This window comes from Cebidichthys violaceus, unplaced genomic scaffold, assembly GCF_023349555.1.
Source record: "Cebidichthys violaceus isolate CVI_PGR_0920_01 unplaced genomic scaffold, fCebVio1.0.p SCAF_4, whole genome shotgun sequence".
NCBI classification, from domain to species: Eukaryota; Metazoa; Chordata; class Actinopteri; order Perciformes; family Stichaeidae; genus Cebidichthys; species Cebidichthys violaceus.
Genome location: NW_027176594.1, coordinates 6,849,439 through 6,871,772, shown reverse-complemented (window position 1 = coordinate 6,871,772; position 22,334 = coordinate 6,849,439). Strand labels below are relative to the sequence as shown.

Below are 22,334 nucleotides of genomic sequence, written 5' to 3'. Positions count from 1 at the left end.
GAACCTATGGACTGAACCTATAATCTGAACCAATGGACTGAACCTATGGACTGAACCAAGGTAATGTTGGACCAGTTGTGAATAAACCTGACTTCCTGAGAGACTTCACTGCTTCTGACACTATTCGCACACTGCATTTTTCGGTTGCTCTCAAAATAAGGTTTAATGTATTGCAAAATACGAGAAGAAAAGAAAAGAAGAAAATATGCACCATGTCGCATGTGCTCCTCCGGGCCAGTAGGTGTCGCACTAAGATTTTGTCGTACTGTCCAATTTGTGCGTAATTTCCGTTTCTTATTCTTCTTCATTTGCCCGCAAAGGGAAGTGTCCTCCATGGTGTCATTGTAGGTCTTCTGAGGTTGAATATCCAGAAAAAAAGAACAATGTCTGGGTACACACCAGACGAGAAGCTCCGTGTCGAGCAGATCACCACGCTCCGGAGAAAGTGGCTGAAGGACCAGGAGCTCAGCCCGAGGGAGCCCGTAATACAAGCGAAGCCTCCCGGCGCTGTCGCTAAGTTCTGGGCTGGCTTTCTGGAGCCCAAGAGCCTGTGGAGACTTTACGTGAGTCCCGGTACACAGCTAACGCTAGCTAGCTAGCTAGCTAGCAAAACAACCACCGACGATAACTGAACATACGCAAACTATCAGTAAACAAACTGAAGGTTTAGTAGTATGACTACAGCTTAAGCTAACGTATAACACGTTAGCTACAATACAGCTTTGTCCTACTTCTCTCTTAACAGGACATGCTTGTTTATTAAAATAATAACTTGTGCTTATTGTACAAAATTTATCATTTGACAATAAAGTATGGAGGTTATTATCTGCATGTCATATTCTCCAGTGACTGTACATGGTTAATTAAATAAGGCAAAATAAATGCCTGCAAGTGCATTAGAAAATTAGCTGCAGCCTTGTTGTAGAGACAAGTGACTTTGTTATGAAATGGAGCACAAACACACTATTTGCGAGTATTTTACAGCTGAATATTTTACATGCATAAACTCCTGACCTACTCAAAGTTAGACAGCAAGCACCAGCCTGTGTTGACGTATGCATTATCTGTTAAATAAACACTGATTCATTATGTACTCTTCTGCTATATACTGTATGATAACCTAGTATGTGTATCTACTTGCAGACCTACAAAGCATACACAGGTGGAGTTTTCACATTAACACGGCTGTTGATACCGGCTTGGATTGTTCACTACTGTGTGAAATACCATATTGCTGTAAGTCAACAGAAATGTTTTATATTATTTGTGATGCTAGTAAACAGAAAAGAGATGTGTGAAAAGAATTGTATGAATTGATAAGTCCTGTCTCCAAGTTATGTGCAATAGAGTTAGATCAACAGTTTTATTGTTGTGTATTTCCTCTATGAGCTTTTCTTTAAGGAACTTGTAGATGTATGTTCCTGTATGATAAAAGAAAGCAAGAGTACTTGAGAATGACGGACGTGCAGCAATGACTTTAATCCACGTTCTTTCATTCTCTGTTGCATTTGACAAACAAGGTTACCATACATCACTACATACATTATATGCAGGTGTTTAGCATACTAAATAACAATGTCACTGTCCCCTACAGGAAAGGCCATATGGCATTGTGGAATTGAAACCCAAGCTGTTCCCTGTAAGTATGATTCATTTATTAATTTTTTTTGTACATACAGCTGCATAATGGCTTGATTTACCAGCCATAGTAACATCTGATTGTCCCACAGTCTGATTACATGCAAACAGGCCACAGATGCTCTGACGATAGCTGTTCTATGAGATGTCTGAGTGGGGGAAAAGGAGTATTTCTGAATTGTTTGTCCTTGTTTTTGTAATCAGGGTGACACCATTCTGGAAACGGGTGAAAGTGTTCCAGATCTCCCTGAGACCCATGGCCATCACTGAAGTTGAAATAGTTCAATAATTTTCTGTTGTAAAAACTGTGTATATGCCAATAAAATATTATAAAATGACTTATGGGTACAAGTGATTACAGATTCATGAAAATAGTGACATATTACAGTGGAAATATTTGTAAATATTTTGATGCTTCCATGAGTGAGAGGCTGTAGTACTTTTTACAAAAATATTTTAGGGATTGCTGTAAATTACATTTTGATAATATGTAACTTCACTTGTTTGATTCTTTTCCTTTTGAAGAAGGATAATGGGATGGGGATTTAATGTAAGGGAAAAGCCTTCAAATGCCATAAACTGATAACAGATATCAGATAAAATGTGGAAATCAGTTAGCAGTATTTCATATAGAATTGCATAGATGGGACAAATTAGAAATGTTATGTTTGTAAAAAAGTTATTCTAACTGGTAAAGCTTTAGCTAACCTCTTCATAAGTTACATGGGTTTTCCAAATTAGCCTAGTGCACATACAATATTTGTGAAATTGTGACAAAATTTGAAACTGAGCTGAAATTTCATTTGAAAATGAGGCAAACTTGTTGACTGAGAACCCTCACCTTAAATGTACGATATTATGTGGTATCATGTGACATAAATACTAGGCTTTAAAGCTCTTATTCTGGTTGGAATTGGGCTCAATGCGGGTTACAGTACACTGTAGAATAACTACTATCACTAAACTGGAAATAGGAAATCATTTAAATACGTTTTTTAAAATTGCTATTTAATGTTGACAGAAAAAAAAGTTCTTCAAATGCAAATACTTCGCTTTTATTGTGAAGGGCGGAAGTGCTTATAGTTTGAATTAAAATAATAAATATTCGGAATGTTCGGTAGGATTTGAAAGGAGTGCTATGAAGCCAGTCTGCTGGTCTTGTTTATACTCGCTCCTGAACGATAGTTATGTAGAAATGAATGGATTTCTACAAGGCGGAGAAGGCTGATCAGTTGCCAACAGCATACGTGTCTGGGGAAGCCAAAAGTAAATATTGTAAACTTTTCTCGAACGTCTTAACTAGCCGTAGACGTGCTAGCCTCCCTAGCTAGCTAATGCTACATAGCTATAACGTCCTCGCCCGTAGCCTACCTAACTAGCATGCTAACCCAACTAGCATGCTAACCTTAGTGAACATAGTTCATCGGGTCGTGAGCTAGAGTTTGAAGCTTCGATCAGTGGTACCGCCAATGTAGCTTTGACAGAAGAGCTTGTGTGAATGTCAAGATGTCTGAGGTACTATCAGCACGTTATATCTTACGTATTTACAACTGTTTAGCTTTACCTAAACTAACACGAGTCATTTCTGGGATCCTAGGCACGGGTCCAGCCTAGCCTGCTAGGCTAACTAACGTCAACGCTAACCGAAAACAACACCGCAATCGAAGGAATAACGAGTGTCGATTTAACTGTAGGGTTACTCTATGTTCTATCAACATTAGCGATCGATGTGTACGGTACTGAATGTGTAAAGCGCAAATAAATGTGATGTAACGTAAGGAGCATGACAGTTATGTATCACAGACTGTTATAGCATTAGCGTAACATTATCCATCGACTTAAGCATCCATTTCTGTCATTTATTCTGCTCTGTTTCTCATTATAACACGTTTGTTGGTGTAACACCATTTGTTCTTGTTACTACAAGATACTCGTGATATAATGACAATTTAAAACCGTGTATTTATTGCTCAAGTAGGAACGTGTTGGGTTAAAGTTATTTATGTATCGGTAGGCATGCAATTGGAGAGACACAGTCAGTTATTCTTATAACAAACGAAACTGTCATAATAATTAAAGTAGACTTATACTAGCCATATAGCATCATATTATTTGTTTTCTGATGAGAAATGTTCATTATAACATGAATATTCATACATTATAACACACCTGTCATAATGCAGTGATTCATTGTTTTATTCTGGTGCCTACTCAATCGGTCTCATTTAACTGCAACACCTTGGTAGAACAGGTTACTGTATGTCTGCCTTACCATTCTTGTTTGATATGTGTTAGAAATGCCTATTTCATAATAGTTTGAACTCTATTTTTCTCATCATGTCAGATTATGTCAGCGATCAAGATTGCCCTGCAGCAGAGCCAGAAGAAGGGCAGAAGGAAAACCTCTGAAGAAATGTCTGCAGAGGTCTCGCCAGACTCCAAATGTCCCATCTGTTTGGACAAATTTAACAACATTTCTTACCTGGACCTCTGCCTACACAAGTTCTGTTTCTGCTGTATTCATGAGTGGTCCAAGAACAAAGCCGAGTGCCCTTTATGCAAACAATCCTTTAATTCAATTTATCACAGCATAAAATCAGAGCAAGACTTTAAGAAGTATGACCTGCAGCCGGTGGATAACGCCTCTTTTGGGACTTTTGGTGGAGTGCGGTTTAGATACCGCACAACTCTTACCGGAGTCCATCGACAGATGCGTGGAAGGACCTCTCCACCTCCAGACAATGGAGTCATGTTTGAAGCCTCGGCGAACCCTCCCCAACAGCCGCAGGACCGTTACATCCGGCGGATGATGATGAGGTTGGCAGCCAAGAGGAGAGCTGCGAGTGAAGGCCGGGCAGTGAATGGTCTCAGAGAGCAGGAAATGGTCAACTTCAGGAGGGAGCTGTACCGATGGGGGGTGAGGATTCGGAGTGTCCGGGATGGTGGCCGCTCCCGAGACACCTCGGCTGAGTTCTTCCGAAGAAATCCCGCGTGCCTGCATAGACTGATCCCCTGGCTTAAAAGAGAACTGATTGTGCTGTATGGAGCCCACGGCTCTCTGGTCAACATAGTTCAACACATCATCATGTCGCGCATTACACGTTACGATATGGAGGACGGAGCTATTCAGGAAGAGCTGAGGCCATTCCTTCAGGGGCGAACAGAGCACTTTCTGCACGAGTTCATCAGCTTTGCAAAGTCTCCCTTCAATATGGAGGCCTATGACCAGCATGCTGTCTATGACTGCCCGGCTGCTTCTTCAGATGAAGAAGGCAGCTCCAGTTCGTCTGTGATTGCTATCTCGGAGGATGAGGAACACTCGGTGGAGTTGAACCCCCCAGGAGACTCCACGTCTTCGCTGAGCCACGCTGTGTGGGACGATGAGACGCCGGGGCCGTCGTATTCTACGACAGCAGAGCAGGGCAGGGCAGAGTGTCTGTCGGTCCTCGACTCAGACAGCAGTTTAGAGGAGGAGGCACGTGAGTTTGAGGCCTCTCCACTGCAAACGAGTTCTCATAATCAAACAGACGAGACTCAGGGCAAAGTTACCAATGAAGAGTGTCTGCCATATGACAGCGACGACTGTGTCATTATTAGTTTTGTGAAGCCAACATTAGACAGGACTCCTGAGCTGGTTCAGCTGTCCTCTGACTCGGATGAGTCTGCCAGTGAAGATATTAAAGCAGTGCCTCTTCTACCTCAACACATCCGCTTCTCTAGTCTTAGTCCTCTGGCTTCACAGAGCAGTGATCCTAGCGGTGCTGGACAGTCAGAGAATGCAGAAACTGACCACTATCATCAGTTGGATTCAAAAGAAAGATGTAGCTCTTCAACATCCAGCAGGCACAAGGCATCCAGTAAGTCGGGCAGAAAAGACAGATCTAGGGAGAGGCACATGTCAAAGGACAGAGATCATGGGAGGAAGAGGAGGTCACGAAGTGCAGAGCGCAGGCACTCCAGCAGGAGCCCGGTGATCTCCCACAGCGGTGTCAGCACTCTATCCAGAGAAACAGGTTATTCTTACTCCAGTGGCAGAGACTACTCAAAACGTGACGCCGATTACAGGAGGAGGGACAGTGATCACAGCTATAAGTCATACAGGCATTACAGCCAAGAGAAAAATGATAGTGGGAGGCATTACACAGAGAGGCGGTCCTACTATTACAGCAGCCGCAAGTTCACAGATCGTCGCTCTTGCTCCAGGAGCCCCGGCAGGGACAGGCGAAGACGGGACAAAGGGCATTCTCGTTCTAGGACTTATTCCAGCAGTCGCTCCCCTTCAACGAAACGGAGACCTCACAACAGCAAGCCTGGTGGAAAGAGGAAATACAAGATGAGACATTTGGAGGAAACATCCAAAAACGCACTTTCAAACTCAAACGCTGAAGGTAACGCCCCTGTTTTATCAACAAAACACAAGAAAAAGAGCAAAGAGAAGCGTCGGAAAAGATCCAAAGACAGGTCGAGAAAGATGAGCAGGAGCGTCAGCGTGGAGCTCGTGAATGAGGAAGACTGTCATGAGCGAAGCAAGCGTCACCACAAGAAGAAGAAGAAACACAAGAAGAAGAGCAGAAGGCACAAGAGTAACGAACGCACAGGGAAGCACTCGCCCACTGTCATTACCATCGATAGTGACAGCGATTCTTTTGATGGTGACAGTGTCGACCAGGCCAGCAGCACTAACAAGGACAACCCCATCAACAGTACCACAGAAGTTCCAGTTGACTCCGCCCCTCCGGACTCTCTGGAGTAGTTTTTTACGGAAGTTCAGATTCCTGATGGTCAGGTGGGAGCTGATGGATTCACCCACTAGCACCTATGGGCTGCCATCAGTATTTTACATCAAAACAATGGTCAATATGTTGATATGTTAACATGACTGCGACCTAAAATTTTCTTGTTTAATGTGCAAAGTGCCACTATGAACAAAGCAGAATGGACTTCTATTGGGGATCTTTTTTCAGTGTCAATTCTTATTCAGGAAAATCATTTTCTTTTAATGGATGTATTCTATTTCTAAGGTGCTCTCAGGGGTGATATTAATCACAATGATTTTTTTTTTTGCCATCATAAGTCAGCTTTCTTCTTGAGACAAAACAATTTCTACCTGCTACACATGGAGTAGTTCTTATCCGCAGATTTTGTTTGGATTTCTGAATGGGCTCTTTTGTAGTGAATTTCATTTAAAATAAATTGTAATGAGCAACTGTGTGTGCTGTTGGTTTTCTGAAAAGAAAGAAAATGACTGTACATTTCTTTGCATAGATTTGTAGTCTCATAAATATGAGTGATCCTAATTCTGCATGAAAATTCTGAGAAACTCAAACCTCGTATTTGGGTCCTGTACCTCTCAAAATAAACCTACAGCTGTTGCTATATATGTAAGTCACTTCCTGTTTCATGAGACACACCTTTTCATCTTTCATGTACCTCCCACAGTACAGAAATACAAAGTGCTGTGCTGATTCAGTGTAGAGGGGTTGGATGCTAAACTTTTAATTTCTTGATTATAAAGGCATTATCCTTACAACTTAAATGTGTGTATCTTATAGTGGTTCGTGTGTGCGCGTGTGGTTGTTTTTGTTCCACTTTCCATTTATATGAGAAAACTGAGCACTGGAAGTTTCCTAAAAACATCATACTCTGCTTTATAAATTGTCAATATGTGAAATGTCAAGGCCAAATTTAGTAAGGGGATGTTACTTAAAATGACTATACCAATGTTTTTTCATATTTTAGTGTGCTTATTACCACAAATACACACTATTCTTCACAGGGCTGCAGACCATTTAAAAAGTACCTTCTTTCCAGTCTGCATTTATTTTTCATATTATAATGAAATTCAGTTTATCATCTTGGTAGAGACGTGTCAGTTATGAAAGTTATAATGTTGTGGCAAACAATGCTTGAAGTGCATATTAAGTTGAAAAGTATTCCCTTTAGCTAGCTGTAGAAATACAAACAACTACAGTAAACAAGTCCACTGATGAATAATGTCACAGGCATCAAGTGATCTTAGGGTTCGTGGTCAAATGAATGAAAACTAAAAGGTAGATGGATAATATTTGCTTTCAGAAAATGGTCCGAAAGATTAAATGAATTGCCTTAAACCACTAAGCTGTTATCTCATCTAAAGTGTTGGTTAAGCGCCATGCCATTATTTTGAAGGCAAACAAACCAAACCGGAAGCGACGTGTCTGATTTTCCGCTGTGCTGGCGGGTGTTAACGGTCGTGGCTACAAAGCGTATTTTCCTCACAACTTCTTTAATTTAAAAAACAACACACTCTCGTCATGGCTTCTTCCATGGTGCCCATTAAGGTAATAACCTGAAACGTATTGTCCCATTGAAAGTCTTACAAAGTGAACATTGTGTGTTAGAACACAGTGGCATAGGGAAATCAATAAATATAACGTATCTAGTTCACGTTGTTTCATGCCAGATGTGCTGCTGTGACAAACATGGAAGCGCGGGAAATGCTCTTAAATAACGCTAGCTGTTAGCATCGTATTGTACTAGAAAATACGTACTTGTAATATTTAGTACACCAGCAAACGGCCATAGCTAAGTTAAATAACACAAGCTAACGTCTGCATGCTAATGTTGCTCTATGAGGTGCTGTAGAAACAGCTCGGGGTTAAAGGTGAACCATCTTAGGTTTAGTTGACACGTGGTCAGGTGTGACAGCTGTCAGGAGGTAGCAACTAGTTAAACAGTGGTGGAATATGACGGAAGTACAATTACTAAGTACTCCAGCATTTGCTTTTCATTCTACTTTGTACTTCTTCTCTCCCGCATTTCAGAAGGAAACATTGTACATTTTAGTTCTCTATAATGTTTTGCTGTCTCTTATTATTACTAGTTATTTCACAGATTAACATACAACACGCTTAGAAAATGTGATGTGTTGTTAAACTATACAACAGGATATACAAGTATATCTGGATCACTAGTGAAAATAATCATTGGTTGCAGTCATAGAAAATATCTTAATATTATAATTATTATGAATGCATTGATTCATGTGTAAGCAGCAATGTTGTAGGTGGTTTCAGGTGGAATCAATTTGAACAATTTAACATATTGGTAGTATCATATCTTCTATCTAATACATCCATCTTTTAAGTACTATAAATTAATAAATATTTCAAATAAATGTAGTGGAGTGAAGTAAATATTTGCCTCTATTAGTACACTACCCTGGAGCGATACTGACTACAAACAGTACAATACGTACAAACACAGTCAGAATTCTTCCTTATGGGGAAATAGCAGCATGTTCTCATCTTGTCTTAAGGTTTTTCAGAAGGTAATGAGTTATTGACTGATTTGAATGCGTGCTCATATACTTTTAAACATCACATTTTTTATATTTTGTGTTTTGCCCATGCTGTCATTCCCTATACTGTATATAAAACACATTTTGAAAAGTTTAATTAATTAATTCAGATGTAATTGTGTATTGACTGTTTGTTTTTTTTTAGATTGGAATAATTGGTGGTTCAGGCCTTGATGATCCAGATATCTTGGAGGGGAGGACTGAGCGTTATGTTGACACACCATATGGAAAGGTTAGTAGTGTAAACAATACGTTCTACTGACATTCTGTAGATGAATCCGTAGAGTAGTGTGCTGTATAGTTTGATCGTTCTGCTCCTCTTGAACAGCCATCCGATGCTCTGATACTGGGGAAGATAAAAAACGTGGAGTGTGTGCTCCTTGCAAGGTAAGAGAGGGTGTTTTACTTTATTTTAAAATATCAATTATGAAAATGTGTTCTATTAGCACCATCTAGTGGATCCTCATTTATACTGCATCTAATATTTCACTCCATGTAACAATGAGGTGCCACGGGCCTAATACTACTACTAATAATAATCATAAAATAACAAACTTTATTTATATAGTACCTTTCTAAACACTGTTACACATTGTAAATAAAAATAATACATTTAAAAACACAAAGAGAATGAAAAGAACTAAAAGCCCAAAACTAAAAACATAAAACATAGAGTAAAATGTCATAAAACACAAATAAGATTTTTTTTTATATTTTTAAAAGATGCTACAGAGTTTGTAGCCCTGATCTCCTCCGGAAGGTCTTTCCTCAGTCTAGGAGCCCTGACTGCAAAGGCTGTATCACCTTCATGTATGATTCTGAATCTTGGTAAAACAACAAACAATGCCTCTGAGGATCTCAAGGTGCAGAAAGGGACTTAGAGCAATAAGAAATCTGATAGCTAACTTGCGGAGAAGCCTCTCAGAGATTTGTTTGTAATCAATAATATCTTTGAATCCCTTCAAAAAGCAACAGGGAGCCAGTGTAAGGAAGCCAGGATCGGGGAAATGTTGACTAATCTACTAGTTATGAAGGCGTAAAGACGGTTTCTAGATTTTTGTGAGAAAGAGCTGTACTAATCCTTGAGAGATTTCCAAGATGATGAAAGCAGGATTGATCCATTGATTTATTTGTGTAAGTTGAGGTTGTGATTGAAAGATTTCTGCAGTGCTGAGTTATTGAATGGGACAGAACCAAGACTGTTGATTTAGTCTTAATAGTCTCTGAGTGTGTTTGCCGGTTTCGGACATAAAAATCAATGAACATGAATAAACAATGTGTGTCTTGAATTGATTTTTCCTTTTCTTAGGCATGGGAGACAACACACTATAATGCCGTCCAATGTGAACTACCAGGCCAACATCTGGGCACTGAGAGGGGAGGGCTGCACACATCTGCTGGTTACCACGGCCTGTGGCTCACTCCGGGAGGAGATTCAGCCAGGAGACATTGTCATCATAGACCAGTTCATTGACAGGTGAGTGGTTATGGTTCAGACATTTGTTTCTGAACCATAACCATAGTTATGAAAAAAAAAAACCTCCACCAAAGTTAAGATTGTATTAACTGTCTTGATGTGTTTCTTTAAATAGTTTGCCGTCAGTTGTCCTCCTGCTACGACTGTGTATTGCACAGTAATTCAAACATCTTCCCACACATCTCACTGACAGGATTCATGTCACTGTGTGACAACAGTGTCCAGATAGCGGAGTAAGAAAAGGAGGACTGACTTGACTCACCGTGTCTGACACATTTTGACGAAGCCACTATTTGTTTACTATCCTGTTCAGCTGGAAGAATGGTGAACCTCAGCCTGATGTTCTGTTGAACTCTCATAGTCATAGTTTGCTCACAGCCTCAGTGAGAATATAAAGAAACACTTTCACTGTGACGTTCCTCCGATAGAAATAGTTGACACGAATATAATAATTAACAGAGATATTGTTATGAACAGTCAGGGCTCCTTCCTGTCTGTCTCATGTTTCATTTTGCTGTATCACTTTCTCTGAGTTGTGAAAATATCAGCCTTCAGTTCTCATTCAGTTCACTGAGCTAATAATACGTACTGTCATGTTTTAGTGAGTGTCATGGAGAGGTCTTGTTGAGATGTACTTTATATTGACATCAGCTGATAGTGCTGTTATGGTTTTGATGCTGATTTTGAACACAAATTAAACAGGTTGACTGATTTCTGTTTATTCAGATCCGCAATAAATACTTATATTTATTGTGTCCAAGTCTTCAGTCGCAACAAAACCTTAAAAACATTTTGTATTTCTGGTTTTCTATCACTAGTGCTGTTTCAGTAGGATGTGCTTATTTGTTGCCAGTGAGTTAGCATCCAGCTGGCTGCTTTGAGACACAGTCGTGTCAGTGTGCTCCTCTGCACACGTTAAGCGTAGGACTTCATCACGTTGCCTGTGGCTTTGCTTGGCCGTGTTGGTGAACAGCTTCTCTACCAGCATTAAGCACAGACCAGATCTGTTTATCAGAAATGAGGAAGCTGCTTGTTCAGACTTGTTCAGACTTGTCCTGCAGCATGTGACAGCATGTTTTCTGAAAGCTTCACATTATTGAGTCCACAATTGTTATGTCGTTTCTGCTTACTTGTTTTCTACGGCTCCTCCAGAGCAAACACTTGGTGGCTATAGGTTAGTGCTGCTGGCTTTGTGTAGCTTCAAGCAGTACCGTCTCACATGGACTTATTTAAACAATCCTCCTAGTTTGACCCTTGATTTAGATCCTGAAAAACAAAAACACCAATCAGTTCCACATGGGTGCAAGAATAATATGCAATGATGTATCTTTTTACAAATAAATAGGTAATAAAATCTTAATGATGCTAGGATTGTAAAGCTTTAGGTGTTTCAAGTGTCGAGCTGTACTTCAGACCTAATATGACGGACTTGTGTTGGAAGTGGACGTTAAAGGATTGGTAGAATATATTTAATGCTTTGTAGTCCATACCACATCCGTCTTCATTTTAGGAATAATTTAAATATTTTATAATTATAGGCTGAAAGAGCAATTCTTTACAACAATGATGCTGAAATGACATTGTTAATGAAATGCCAAGCCAAGATAATTAGATTTCTGTAGCATAAAGAGGCATTGTGCTGTGTGTTCATAGTTTATCCCGTTCAGCAGGGTGGAGCTGCAGCTGGCAAACTCTATTTAAGCAAAGACTTTAGTCTTCCAATGCCAGAGCCATGAGTAAGAGATAGGGTTGGGCATCAACTTCAAAATATTAGCCTACTGTCGGCGAATATTTTGGATGTCTGAGATAATTGTGGTATGAATAAGCGATCCCTAGGACAATGGAAGCAAATCAAACACCACTTAGAAATCTACCTTTTTTTATTACCCCATAATAATGATCCTTATATGATGTAACGAAAGACTCAAAAATAATTCAGTACTTGCTTAACAAGCTGAGGGGACAAAGGGAGACTCAGGTCACCGGGCTAAGTGAGTCGGCCTCTTGTATACTGCAGACCGGGCTCCATAAAGAGCTGGAGCTGGCATTACACCAGCCTGACTCTGACTCAGCAGAGCTGTTGGGCTCGGTGTGAGAGACCAGGCGGCTGCTGTTCTCTGTTAATGCTTTTATAGTCCTGAAAGTACTGTTCATAAAATGTTGAGTAGTTTAATGCTGGAAAGAATTCAACCACGCTGGTTAACTTGTCACTAAAACTGTGGCTTCTTTAGGAGATTTCAAAATTGTTATTTAGATTATGATGTGGACACTATTAACTTTGAATGTGCTGCTTGATTGTTGATATCCTAGTGTTCATGTTGACTGACAATGTTTCTTAGAATTGTTTTGTCCTGAACATACAGTATTTGCTGTTTTAATGTTTTGGTACTTAAGTACCAAAACAAATAAAAAAATGTATTTGCCAATCTGAAAAAATCTCACTGTCCAATTTGTATTCTACATTAGCATACATATTTCTTACAAAACAAATCAAGTAAACTCATTATTGAGTTTGGATTTGGTTAAATGGCAACAATTGAACCTGCGACGGCGTCTCTGATTTGCTTGCGTTGCTTTGATATTAACTTTTGGCCAGGACTACCAAGAGAGCTCAGACGCTGTATGATGGGCAGCCCACCAGTCCTCCAGGAGTTAGTCACATCCCGATGGCCGAGCCTTTCTGTAACAGAACCAGAGAGGTGAGTCCTCAAGTACCTGTACATAAACCCCATTCTACACATGTCACTTCCTGTGCTCCCTGAGCTTTTATACAATTGTTTTCTAAAATTATTCTAAAATAGAAAATTTAATTTAACTTTTTGACATATTATGGCTTGACTGAAATAGACCAGAAGTGTGAAGCTAGTGGAGTGGTGAAAAAAGCTGCACAGGAGCTTCACAGTTAGGAGTCAATTTGCTGACAACTAAGGTACATCTGATGGATATTAAAGAAGTGAATTCAACTCAATTCAGGAGGTTAAATTGTTTAAAGATTGAAGATTACATAAAAAATTTAATGGCAAAAGTCCGTGTCATGGGAATTAGTTGTCTGAGAAATGGTATGTGATCAATCGTATAATGCTAGATCCTCATATTCAGGATATAAAACCATGTCAGCAGTTTCCCCCTCTCCTCCCGTCGGTTTCATGGACACAGTTACTAACTCTACTCTGCTAACTCTACTCTACTAACTCTACTCTACTAACTCTACTCTACTAACTCTACTCTGCTAACTCTACTCTACTAACTGTACTCCACTAACTGTACTCTACTCTGCTAACTCTACTCTACTAACTCTACTTTAATAACTCTATTCTACTAACTGTACATCCTGGTGCAGGTCCTGGTGGAGGTGGCGCGGAGCCTGGGTGTCAAGTGTCACGTCCGAGGGACCATGCTGAGTATCGAGGGGCCGCGCTTCTCCTCGCGGGCCGAAAGCCTGATGTTCCGCCAATGGGGCGCCGATGTCATCAACATGACCACCGTGCCGGAGGTGGTCCTCGCCAAGGAGGCGGGCTTGTGCTATGCCAGCATTGCCATGGCAACCGACTACGACTGTTGGAAGGAGCACGAGGAGGCGGTGAGTGAGCAGGCTGGAGGTCCTAACAGCCGTGTTTACGAGTTTGATGTCCGCTCAAACTAGCTATTGCTAGCTTACTAGCAGTTTTGCTACTAGTTCAACTAGCTCATTAGACAGCATGCTGTCATGTGTCTGTGTTTAAAGCTAACAACAACAACTTCACTTCACAACTTCACTTCTTGAAAGGAGAAACTTGTTGAAGGGATTGTTATCTCAACTGTCTTCTCCTTCACAGTATAACCACATCTTGGTTTCCTGGAGCTACCTTGGATCGTTTTTAAACCACTTCACTTCATGTCTGTTCATCTCGGTCGTAATCTTATATAGTTATTTACTCTGTATGACCACGTCTTTCCCCACATGATTTCATCCTATTCCTCTAGTGGGTAGAGATTCTCTCTGGATTTCCCCTCCTTTTTATTAACCTGATTCCCTCTAATCAGACAGCTGATTTTCTAAACAGTTTGAATAGCATTGTCCAGGGCACCTAAGACAGTGATTCCCAAACCCCTGAGGGTCTATTACACATAACCATTGGCTCTGCAAACTAATTTCTTCACATAAAATAGTGTTGAGCCATTAAAATGCACACTGCTCTAAATGATGGCAGTCTTTAAAAAGATGTACCAGACAGAAAGTTTGTTTAGTAGGAGCAAAACAAAACGTGGACATCTTTCATTATTTCATTTCTTATTGAATCGGCCTGCTAATTTATTGATGAATATAAATCATTTTAAAACATTTCTTTCGTTTAACTTACATAGAGGCACTTTGGTGCAGAAGTTGTAACAAAAGGACCGTGTTTACTGTAAACCGTGGTGATCCGTGTCTATATGTAGCAGGAAACACAATGTTTCAGTGCACAAGATCCTCTTCTGTTTTCAACAGAGCTTGCTAGTTTTGGATCACTTTAAATAGCCCCACATTGTTTGAGTACACACTTAATACTTTTCCAGAATGTTTAACAAAGAAGCATGAAATGCAAACATAGGGAAAGCTCAAATGTACTTTTTTTGTAATAGCCAATAGATCACTCTTAAGGCAGTCCTGTCCGAAGTTTAACTTTCTTCCTCTGTGATTTGCAGAAGATTGTTTTTGTATTTTTAGGCTCTTATACAAAGAGTTTTAATGACTTCAAGTACCATTTTGACCTCTTTCTGCAGTGATTAAAGTTACTAACTCACTAAAATGTTTCTAGATCATTATTGTGTTCTATTTTATTAGTACGATGGGGTCTCGACAAAGGTTTTTTCTATCTGTGCAGTGTAAGTAGACTAGAGTATTTGTGACTTTTTTTGGCTTCCGATTGACCTTCTTTCTGTCAGTAAATCAACTGCATTATCCAGAGTCTGTGTGTGGGTGAGTTTAGGCTCATTTGTCACTGATCCAACCAATCTCACAAGTCCACTTCCAAGTTCCTGCAGCTGACCTCTTCCCCCTCCGGTTGCAGAACGTTCACCACATCCTTCCGCCACCGCACCCCCCCCTCTCTGCTCCCTCCCAGCCTCATACTACCTCCTGATTCCCCCCCCCCCTCCCCCCTTCAGTCGGCTTGCCTGCCAGCCTCCGGTGGAAGGCCTGCCAGAGGAGGTTGAGTCACACTGAGTCATCAGCTTCACTGTCTTCATCCTGGCAAACACCACGAAAACATGAATGTTAATTAAGGTCACAGGAGAAAACAAAAGCACAGGAAGGAAACAATGTTGTCACTTACTGTACTTTATAATGTACGTCTTGCGGAGTTATGGCGACACTATCACTTAATTTCATGCAGGCATACTTCAATATTTTACCCTGACTGTGTGAGCGAGTCCTCAGTTTCTTTACGTGACCACAGCAGATAAATCAGCATGCTTACTGCACGTATTGTTTTGATTTCTCCTCTGTAATGTGATTATTGCCATGTGTCATGGACGCAGCAAGTGCATCATTAGCACAGCATGATGAGTCATCAGAGTACAAGGCACAGCTGGCTGCTTGAAACACAATATACTGACATCTGCACTGATGTGACATTTTCTTAAATTGAAGGCTATTTCTGTGGCTGACTCGTAGGTCTTTTTGTGTTTGGAATAAACTTGAGATAAAACTAAATTTCACTTCCACCAGCCCAGCTCGCTGTCCGGGATAGAGCTGGAGCCTTGACATCTGTGCTTTCTTGATTTTAAATATATTTGGTATTCCGCACGATATTCCCAAAATGTTTGTTTACACAAATGTGCTGAATCTTGATGATATTGATTTGGCCCTGTTACAGCAGGGCCATTTCAGATATTCACATTAGATCTTTAAAATCTGCTCCATTGCTCAAAATTTGATCCTTTTCTGACAATTTCCATATGATGTCCATTGAAAATAATTAAAAGAAAAACTGTGTTGAATTTGAAAAATATGAAACAATATTAAAAACTGATTTTACAGGATAGCATCTTCCCTCAATCATGCATTGCTGCCACAAATGTCCATTGAGTTTTCTGTGATCCCATACAATGTTCTTCACAGTGCAAACATTCTCTTCAGCATCAGTTCGGATACAGGTCATCTTACATTTTTAAGGAAATACAAAAAATGACTGTGACACTTACAGGAAGTGAAATTTGCATTTCTGTAAATGATTCATATCACACACCAGCTGTTTGTCTTCCCTCGTCCTGTAGGTCTGTGTTGACAACGTGCTGAAGACGATGAAGGAGAATGCGAACAAAGCCAGCAGTATCCTGCTGACCGCAATACCTCAGATTAGTCAGATGGACTGGGCTCAGACAATGAGGACCTTGAAAGTAAGTCGTCAACTTTACGATGACTCATTTCCATTCACCTAGACTTTGGGGAGGTTGTGAAAGAAGGTCTGTTTACCTTTTTTAGCTGGCTATCTTCGACAGATCTCATTTATACTGCCTCCCGTCTCACTGAGCCACCTCTTAAACTGTTTCAACAGAGTAATCAAACCATCTTAAAACACCACCTGCTCATGCAGGTGATTATTACCACGAGTGCCATAAGTGAGCAATGATACCTCCATATGTATGTGAAGGCTGACTCAGATACTGTCATTGTGCTGTGTGTACACAAAATACAACTCAGCTGAATGAACTTGGACTGGAAATTGGTATTTGCAAAACATTGAACATGAAAACACACCATGACTGTAATACATATTACAGTCTTCACTCAATATGTGTTAATAAAGATATTCAATGTACACATGTTAAATAAACACATATCCTATTAATTGCACTTGTTTTGCATCTATTTGCAACAATATTTTTTAAACATGCTTGAAGTACTTTGAGGTTGCAGGAAGGTAAGTAGTTAAATTTCTATTTAGAACGTCTCTTTGTTTATTGGACACGCTGACACTTTGGAAAAAGTTCAAAAAAGCTCCCTAGTAATTACTGGTAATGGTAATTATTATTATGTCACCTGTTTTTCTTTTCAACTTTCTAAGAACATTAACTTTTGGCCCCAGGTTACTCTGAAACAAATCTTTCTTATGATCAAAACGTAGTTATTGTTGCTGTACATCTTTGGGGGGAAATAAGCTGTTTTCTTCCTTCTGTTACAGTCAATGGCACAGTCTTCGATAATGTTACCGAAACACTAAGCATGCAGAAAAGGATCCAAGACACCACCCGCACCGACACAGACAACAGACTCAACTCTGCCTGTGGATTTGTCATCAGTGAATCACAAAAAAAGTGCCTCACATAAATAATGCATGTGCTCTGTCTTCAGCTGGAGTCTGTGTTTTTTCTTGACTCAATACACACATCTTCCCCCCCCCCCTCTCACTCAGTATTCCACCACATGTTCAGGTACGAAACATTCAACATCAACAAAGAAGTCTTTTTTTTTGGTGGATTTATATTTTTTGTGGTTTGTAAACTTTCACATTTATATATTTGCCTGTAAACCATTGGTGTCTTTATTGCTGTTAATGAAGGATACAATAGAAATGTTTTGTTCAATACATTAATACTTTGTTACTGCTTTGGTTACAACAAATATAGTTTTTGTGTCAAATCTGAAGTATTACATTTCCTCCAGTAAAATCTTTTAAATGCCTGGGTACACGTCAGAAATAGTTTTTCATATTTTGTGGAATACTGTCAATGTCATTGCTCCTCATGATGCAAACTATTTTCCAGCTATAGTCGAATCAGCTAATTGACAGTATTTTGGAGTTCTTTTGAGAAATTGACTGCATTTATTGTCTGACAGAGATGACCCACATTTTTGGCACTTAAAACGTTTGATATAATGTACGATTCATCAACATAATGAAATTTGCCACTTCTGTTACCGCTCATGTTTGTCATTTCCGTTTTCTTATCTGCATTTGCTTCTCCGAAATTTCATCACACTCCACAGTATCTTAAACTATTTGTTACCTTGTATTTCCTCTCTGTTGGCTTGTCTCTACAATATGAACACATTATGCAGCAAACAACAGCTCAATAAAAACTATATGGTGATTTGTGCTTTAAAGTTGTTTGTAAAACATTAAAATGCTTAAAGCAACTTGAACTGATCTAAATTAATCTTTTCATTTGCAGATAAGATTTTTGTAATCCCATGTTCATACAATGACATGGAGGGTGGAATACTCTTGTGTCTGTCCTAAAAAGTGTGCAATAGAATGAGAATTAGGGAGAAAAAAAACAAAGAATAAAGTCTGCATTTATATCCCCCTGAATCTGAATTATTGAGTTCAGATTTGAATTTCTGGTCATGATGCATTTTGGCCTATGATTTCATTACATACTTTAAGTGGAAAAACAGCCTCCTGGTTAACATTCAGTGATTTATTGTTGAGATAAAAGCGCTTTTCCATGGTAAAGTTTAAATATCAGGACTAAGACCGCATACTGGACCTATGCACGAACATTTAACTCAAGAGACATAACAGCAGCGCTATTTATGCCCGTCGTGGTTTTGGGGACTTTACTGTGCTATTGTCAAACTTCCCTTTGGTTTCATAAAGCCATAAAAACAGCTCGGCTTAAAGTAAACCAAGCTAATGTTTAACTCGCCAAAACGTAGAAGCGTTTTATATTTTACGAGTCATAGTTGTGTTTTAATAATATTTAGTCTCCTTTGTTTGTCCTTATTTTCAATTACTTTTGGCTATTGACTCATAATTGCGACCCATTCAGTGTGCAACAAGAATCTGACGTCCATTCTTATATAGAAAAGTAATTTCTGAACATATTTAGTTGACAAAAAAAATCTACTTTGGTGCTTTAAGTCAACCAACTTCTATCAAATTTAGCCTATAGTCAAATAATCATGGCTTGTTTTTCAACTTCTTTTTTTAATTTCTATTGTCTTCAGACAATATGTGAAGCATATTACTCCTACTTCTCTTCTGTTTACACCACAAAACACTAAATCTTACATTTTATTAAAGTGCATAAAAGCGAGTTCTGAATAGCATTTGTACAAACAGAAAGTTTGACTCCAGTTTCTGCAGAATAAAGATAATGCTTACAGAACAGTGTATCGGTTAGACACTAATGTTCAATGTGCAAAACATTTTGAAGGGCTTTGGTTAAATATTTGACATGGAAACGTATTGAAAATACGGCAGTGATTTGTGACGAAAACCAACATTAATCCTAATTTTAAAATACAAATTACTGAGCAATAGTATAAACTACATTATATAAAGTGGGATTCCTTATAGGCAAATTGAAATATTTGAATTATACAGGGGAACATGCAAAAAATGGTGTTAACGTCGCTATATATCTGGCTTTAGATCTGTATAATATTGCAGGCTATATTTATTATGTGTCATACCAGCGACCCCACGACTATCAATAACCCGGATTTCGTTAAGAAATAAAATAACAATGCCTATCAGCAAAACATCGGCCGTATAAATAAAGTGTTTTACAGCAGAGCAGTCCACATAATTTAGGCTGCAGGCCTCTTCAGGCCCCGTGTCTCAGAGTCCCCCATTCCAAACATAAATATCATAGCGTCGCTGCCTGTTTTACAGAGACTGCAGGAAATCGACCACCTCGACATGGCCGTTCTTTTTGGCCAAATCGATCGGCTGACAGTTTGTATTGTCTGTGGCCTGCGGGTCAGCTCGGAATTGCACCAACAGCCGCGCGGTGTCCAGGAAGCCCGTCCTGGCCGCGTCATGCAGCGGTGTGGTCCCGGTGCTTCTGTCCGTCACGTTGGGATCCGCTCCGTGCTTCAGTAACACCCGAGCCACCGGCGTGCTCCCCATCATCATCACCTTCATAAGAGAATAACCGTGAGTTATAGAATCTCACTTGATTTGATTTGATTTTGATTTGACTGTAAATATATAAACACATCATTTATACCCTTACTAAAAGAGCACAAGGACCAGAGTTTGACCTGCAATTTAATAAAATCACACTGACTGAATTTTAACCCAGATATTTTATCAACCGGATTAGAAAATGGGCCTATAAAGAGAGATAATAGTCTTGTAAAAAAATACCAAAGCAGGCCCCGCATGAACTACAATTTAATTTATCTGCACTCAAATTAATGAGTGGAAATAGGAGAAATATGAGCCACTGGAAGCACATTTAACGCACCAAATTTGAGCTGAATGTAATTGAAGCTCCGCACTTGTTTTGTTTCGTTTTCTTAGACCTTGAATAGAAATGATATTCTATGACACTAACTTGAGAGGACAGGAGAGTTGTGTTATTCCTCAGCACAATCTCGGTGACGGCAAATTATGATTCAAGTCGTATTCACAGATGACACCGACTCTGCATATTGAGAGGCGTAATCCTTTCACATCAAATAATATTAGATTTTCAAGATTATGCGCGGTGGGCAATACTGTTTGTGAGTGGAAGGTGTACATTCTGCTAATTTGTTGCTGTAATAGCCTGTTTTATATTTAAAAAGCCCTACTTAATCACACTATATGAGACTTATTTTAGTGGGGATTTGGGTGCAAGTTATGAGGACATTGAAGCGCGTTGAAGAGACTATTTTCTCCTTTTAACGCAACCGTAATGCTCCTTAAGTTTATAGTCCAAAGTAACAACATTTATGTATGTTGTAACTCGTGCAGTCATCTGGTCATAGACGTGTAGTTTCGTTTCATTTAGCTTGATGATGAATTTTATTACGTCGATAAGAAAGCTGGACAGTGCTATATTCCCTTAATACAAGTAAGCCGAAGTTTGATCTATAAATCCTCAAAGATTCACGCAACTGCGTCATTTTGAGGTGCGTTTCTTTTTTTTTTTCACCAGGCTAAATAAAGAAACAATAGACTGGTTGAAAAAGTCTTCCCTGTGCGCAATATGTGTTGTCATTTAAAGAGGTTAATGATGCTAACTTCGTCTGACACCGACCTGTAGAGCGGTGCGTCCATAACAGTTCACCCCGTTAACTTGAGCTCCTGCCTGCAGGAGACCCTCCACATCTGCCGTGTTTCCCGTCGCTGCGGCTGTTGTCAGTTTATCCTCCAGAGTCATGTCCAGAAATCTGCAGCGAGAACGTCCGCGTGAATCTTGTCACTTTTGTCGTCTTGACAGGTAAGAAAAGTATTTGAGGAAGCCAGAGAGCGCTGCTCGAATAGTCACAGCTCGGTGTTGATGTGCGACGGTTCGTCCCCGTCTCGTCGGTCCGTCCGGTCCACAGGTCGTCTGGGTTCGGATGAGTAAACCGTGCATCGCCCGTCCAGCGATCTGTCGGTGTGTGTCTGGGCTTGCCTGGTGTATTGAATGGGTGACGTCAGTGGCTGTTGCTGTTGCTGCAGTGGCGCGATCGTGCGCATGCGCGCTGCCACAGCCGGTGCGATCCTGATGTAAGACCACGCAAACCAACTCCTCACGACGAATGTGACGGCGAAGTTCTCCACAATATTAAACGCTGCTTCGGCGGTTCGTTCGGCAAACGCAGCTGCGCATGTGCTGTGTGTCCCACTAGATGCTGCAACTAATGTTGAGTCTTAAAGTTTATTCTGTACCCTGAATTCTGGATCCCAGTCAAGGTCCATTAGATAGCACCTCTGGATATAAAGATTTTTTTTTTATATTTAAACAATTTTTATTTTCCTTCTCACTAAACGTGAATAACAGGAACGTGCTCATAAAACATGCAGGTTTATGTATCTACAGTTCCAAGACAATCGAGCATACTCCCATCAGCTGATGAAGATATGTGATGTGAGCAAAAGCTCCAGAACAGCTACTATGTGGACGTTGGGGTGTGACTGTAAAGTTGATGAAGTCTGTGACAGCTAAAGTTAGCAATTATGTAAGGGGATCAGGGGGCTTATTAATGATTAATTT

The 22,334-nt window shown here is 39.9% G+C and overlaps 4 protein-coding genes across 4 annotated transcripts; 3 read left to right on the top strand and 1 right to left on the bottom strand.

The window, feature by feature from the left end:
- Positions 1 to 303: 303 nt before the first annotated feature.
- ndufb6 (NADH:ubiquinone oxidoreductase subunit B) lies at positions 304 to 1,976 on the top strand. The gene is made up of 4 exons (XM_068727105.1): positions 304 to 563; positions 1,144 to 1,236; positions 1,595 to 1,639; positions 1,843 to 1,976. Exons 1-4 carry the CDS (start codon positions 384 to 386, stop codon positions 1,906 to 1,908), a joined length of 384 nt encoding a protein of 127 aa, XP_068583206.1. The 5' UTR covers positions 304 to 383; the 3' UTR covers positions 1,909 to 1,976.
- Positions 1,977 to 2,750: 774 nt separating this feature from the next.
- On the top strand, positions 2,751 to 7,174 carry toporsa (topoisomerase I binding, arginine/serine-rich a). Its single transcript, XM_068727573.1, has 2 exons — positions 2,751 to 2,904; positions 3,983 to 7,174. Exon 2 carries the CDS (start codon positions 3,986 to 3,988, stop codon positions 6,389 to 6,391), a length of 2,406 nt encoding a protein of 801 aa, XP_068583674.1. The 5' UTR covers positions 2,751 to 2,904; positions 3,983 to 3,985; the 3' UTR covers positions 6,392 to 7,174.
- Positions 7,175 to 7,850: 676 nt separating this feature from the next.
- mtap (methylthioadenosine phosphorylase) lies at positions 7,851 to 18,565 on the top strand. Its single transcript, XM_068726921.1, has 8 exons — positions 7,851 to 7,958; positions 9,123 to 9,209; positions 9,306 to 9,364; positions 10,287 to 10,454; positions 13,051 to 13,153; positions 13,795 to 14,034; positions 16,692 to 16,814; positions 17,600 to 18,565. Exons 1-8 carry the CDS (start codon positions 7,932 to 7,934, stop codon positions 17,636 to 17,638), a joined length of 846 nt encoding a protein of 281 aa, XP_068583022.1. The 5' UTR covers positions 7,851 to 7,931; the 3' UTR covers positions 17,639 to 18,565.
- Positions 18,566 to 18,824: 259 nt separating this feature from the next.
- Positions 18,825 to 21,774, bottom strand: cdkn2a/b (cyclin-dependent kinase inhibitor 2A/B (p15, inhibits CDK4)). The gene is made up of 2 exons (XM_068726923.1): positions 21,393 to 21,774; positions 18,825 to 20,284 (listed from the first exon to the last, which is right to left on the bottom strand). The coding sequence occupies exons 1-2, from the start codon at positions 21,513 to 21,515 to the stop codon at positions 20,033 to 20,035; spliced, it is 375 nt and encodes a 124-aa protein (XP_068583024.1). The 5' UTR covers positions 21,516 to 21,774; the 3' UTR covers positions 18,825 to 20,032.
- Between the last annotated feature and the right edge of the window lie 560 nt (positions 21,775 to 22,334).

Excerpts from the sequence above, each read along its gene's own strand:
- ndufb6 (XM_068727105.1), top strand. The coding sequence starts at position 384 with ATGTCTGGGTACACACCAGACGAGAAGCTCCGTGTCGAGCAGATCACC. Across the intron at positions 1,237-1,594 it reads GTGTGAAATACCATATTGCT|GAAAGGCCATATGGCATTGT; the intron begins GTAAGTCAACAG and ends TGTCCCCTACAG. Across the intron at positions 1,640-1,842 it reads TGAAACCCAAGCTGTTCCCT|GGTGACACCATTCTGGAAAC; the intron begins GTAAGTATGATT and ends TTTTGTAATCAG.
- toporsa (XM_068727573.1), top strand. The coding sequence starts at position 3,986 with ATGTCAGCGATCAAGATTGCCCTGCAGCAGAGCCAGAAGAAGGGCAGA.
- mtap (XM_068726921.1), top strand. The coding sequence starts at position 7,932 with ATGGCTTCTTCCATGGTGCCCATTAAG. Across the intron at positions 9,210-9,305 it reads TTGACACACCATATGGAAAG|CCATCCGATGCTCTGATACT; the intron begins GTTAGTAGTGTA and ends CCTCTTGAACAG. Across the intron at positions 16,815-17,599 it reads AGACAATGAGGACCTTGAAA|TCAATGGCACAGTCTTCGAT; the intron begins GTAAGTCGTCAA and ends CTTCTGTTACAG.
- cdkn2a/b (XM_068726923.1), bottom strand. The coding sequence starts at position 21,515 with ATGACTCTGGAGGATAAACTGACAACAGCCGCAGCGACGGGAAACACG. Across the intron at positions 20,285-21,392 it reads ATGGACGCACCGCTCTACAG|GTGATGATGATGGGGAGCAC; the intron begins GTCGGTGTCAGA and ends TCTCTTATGAAG.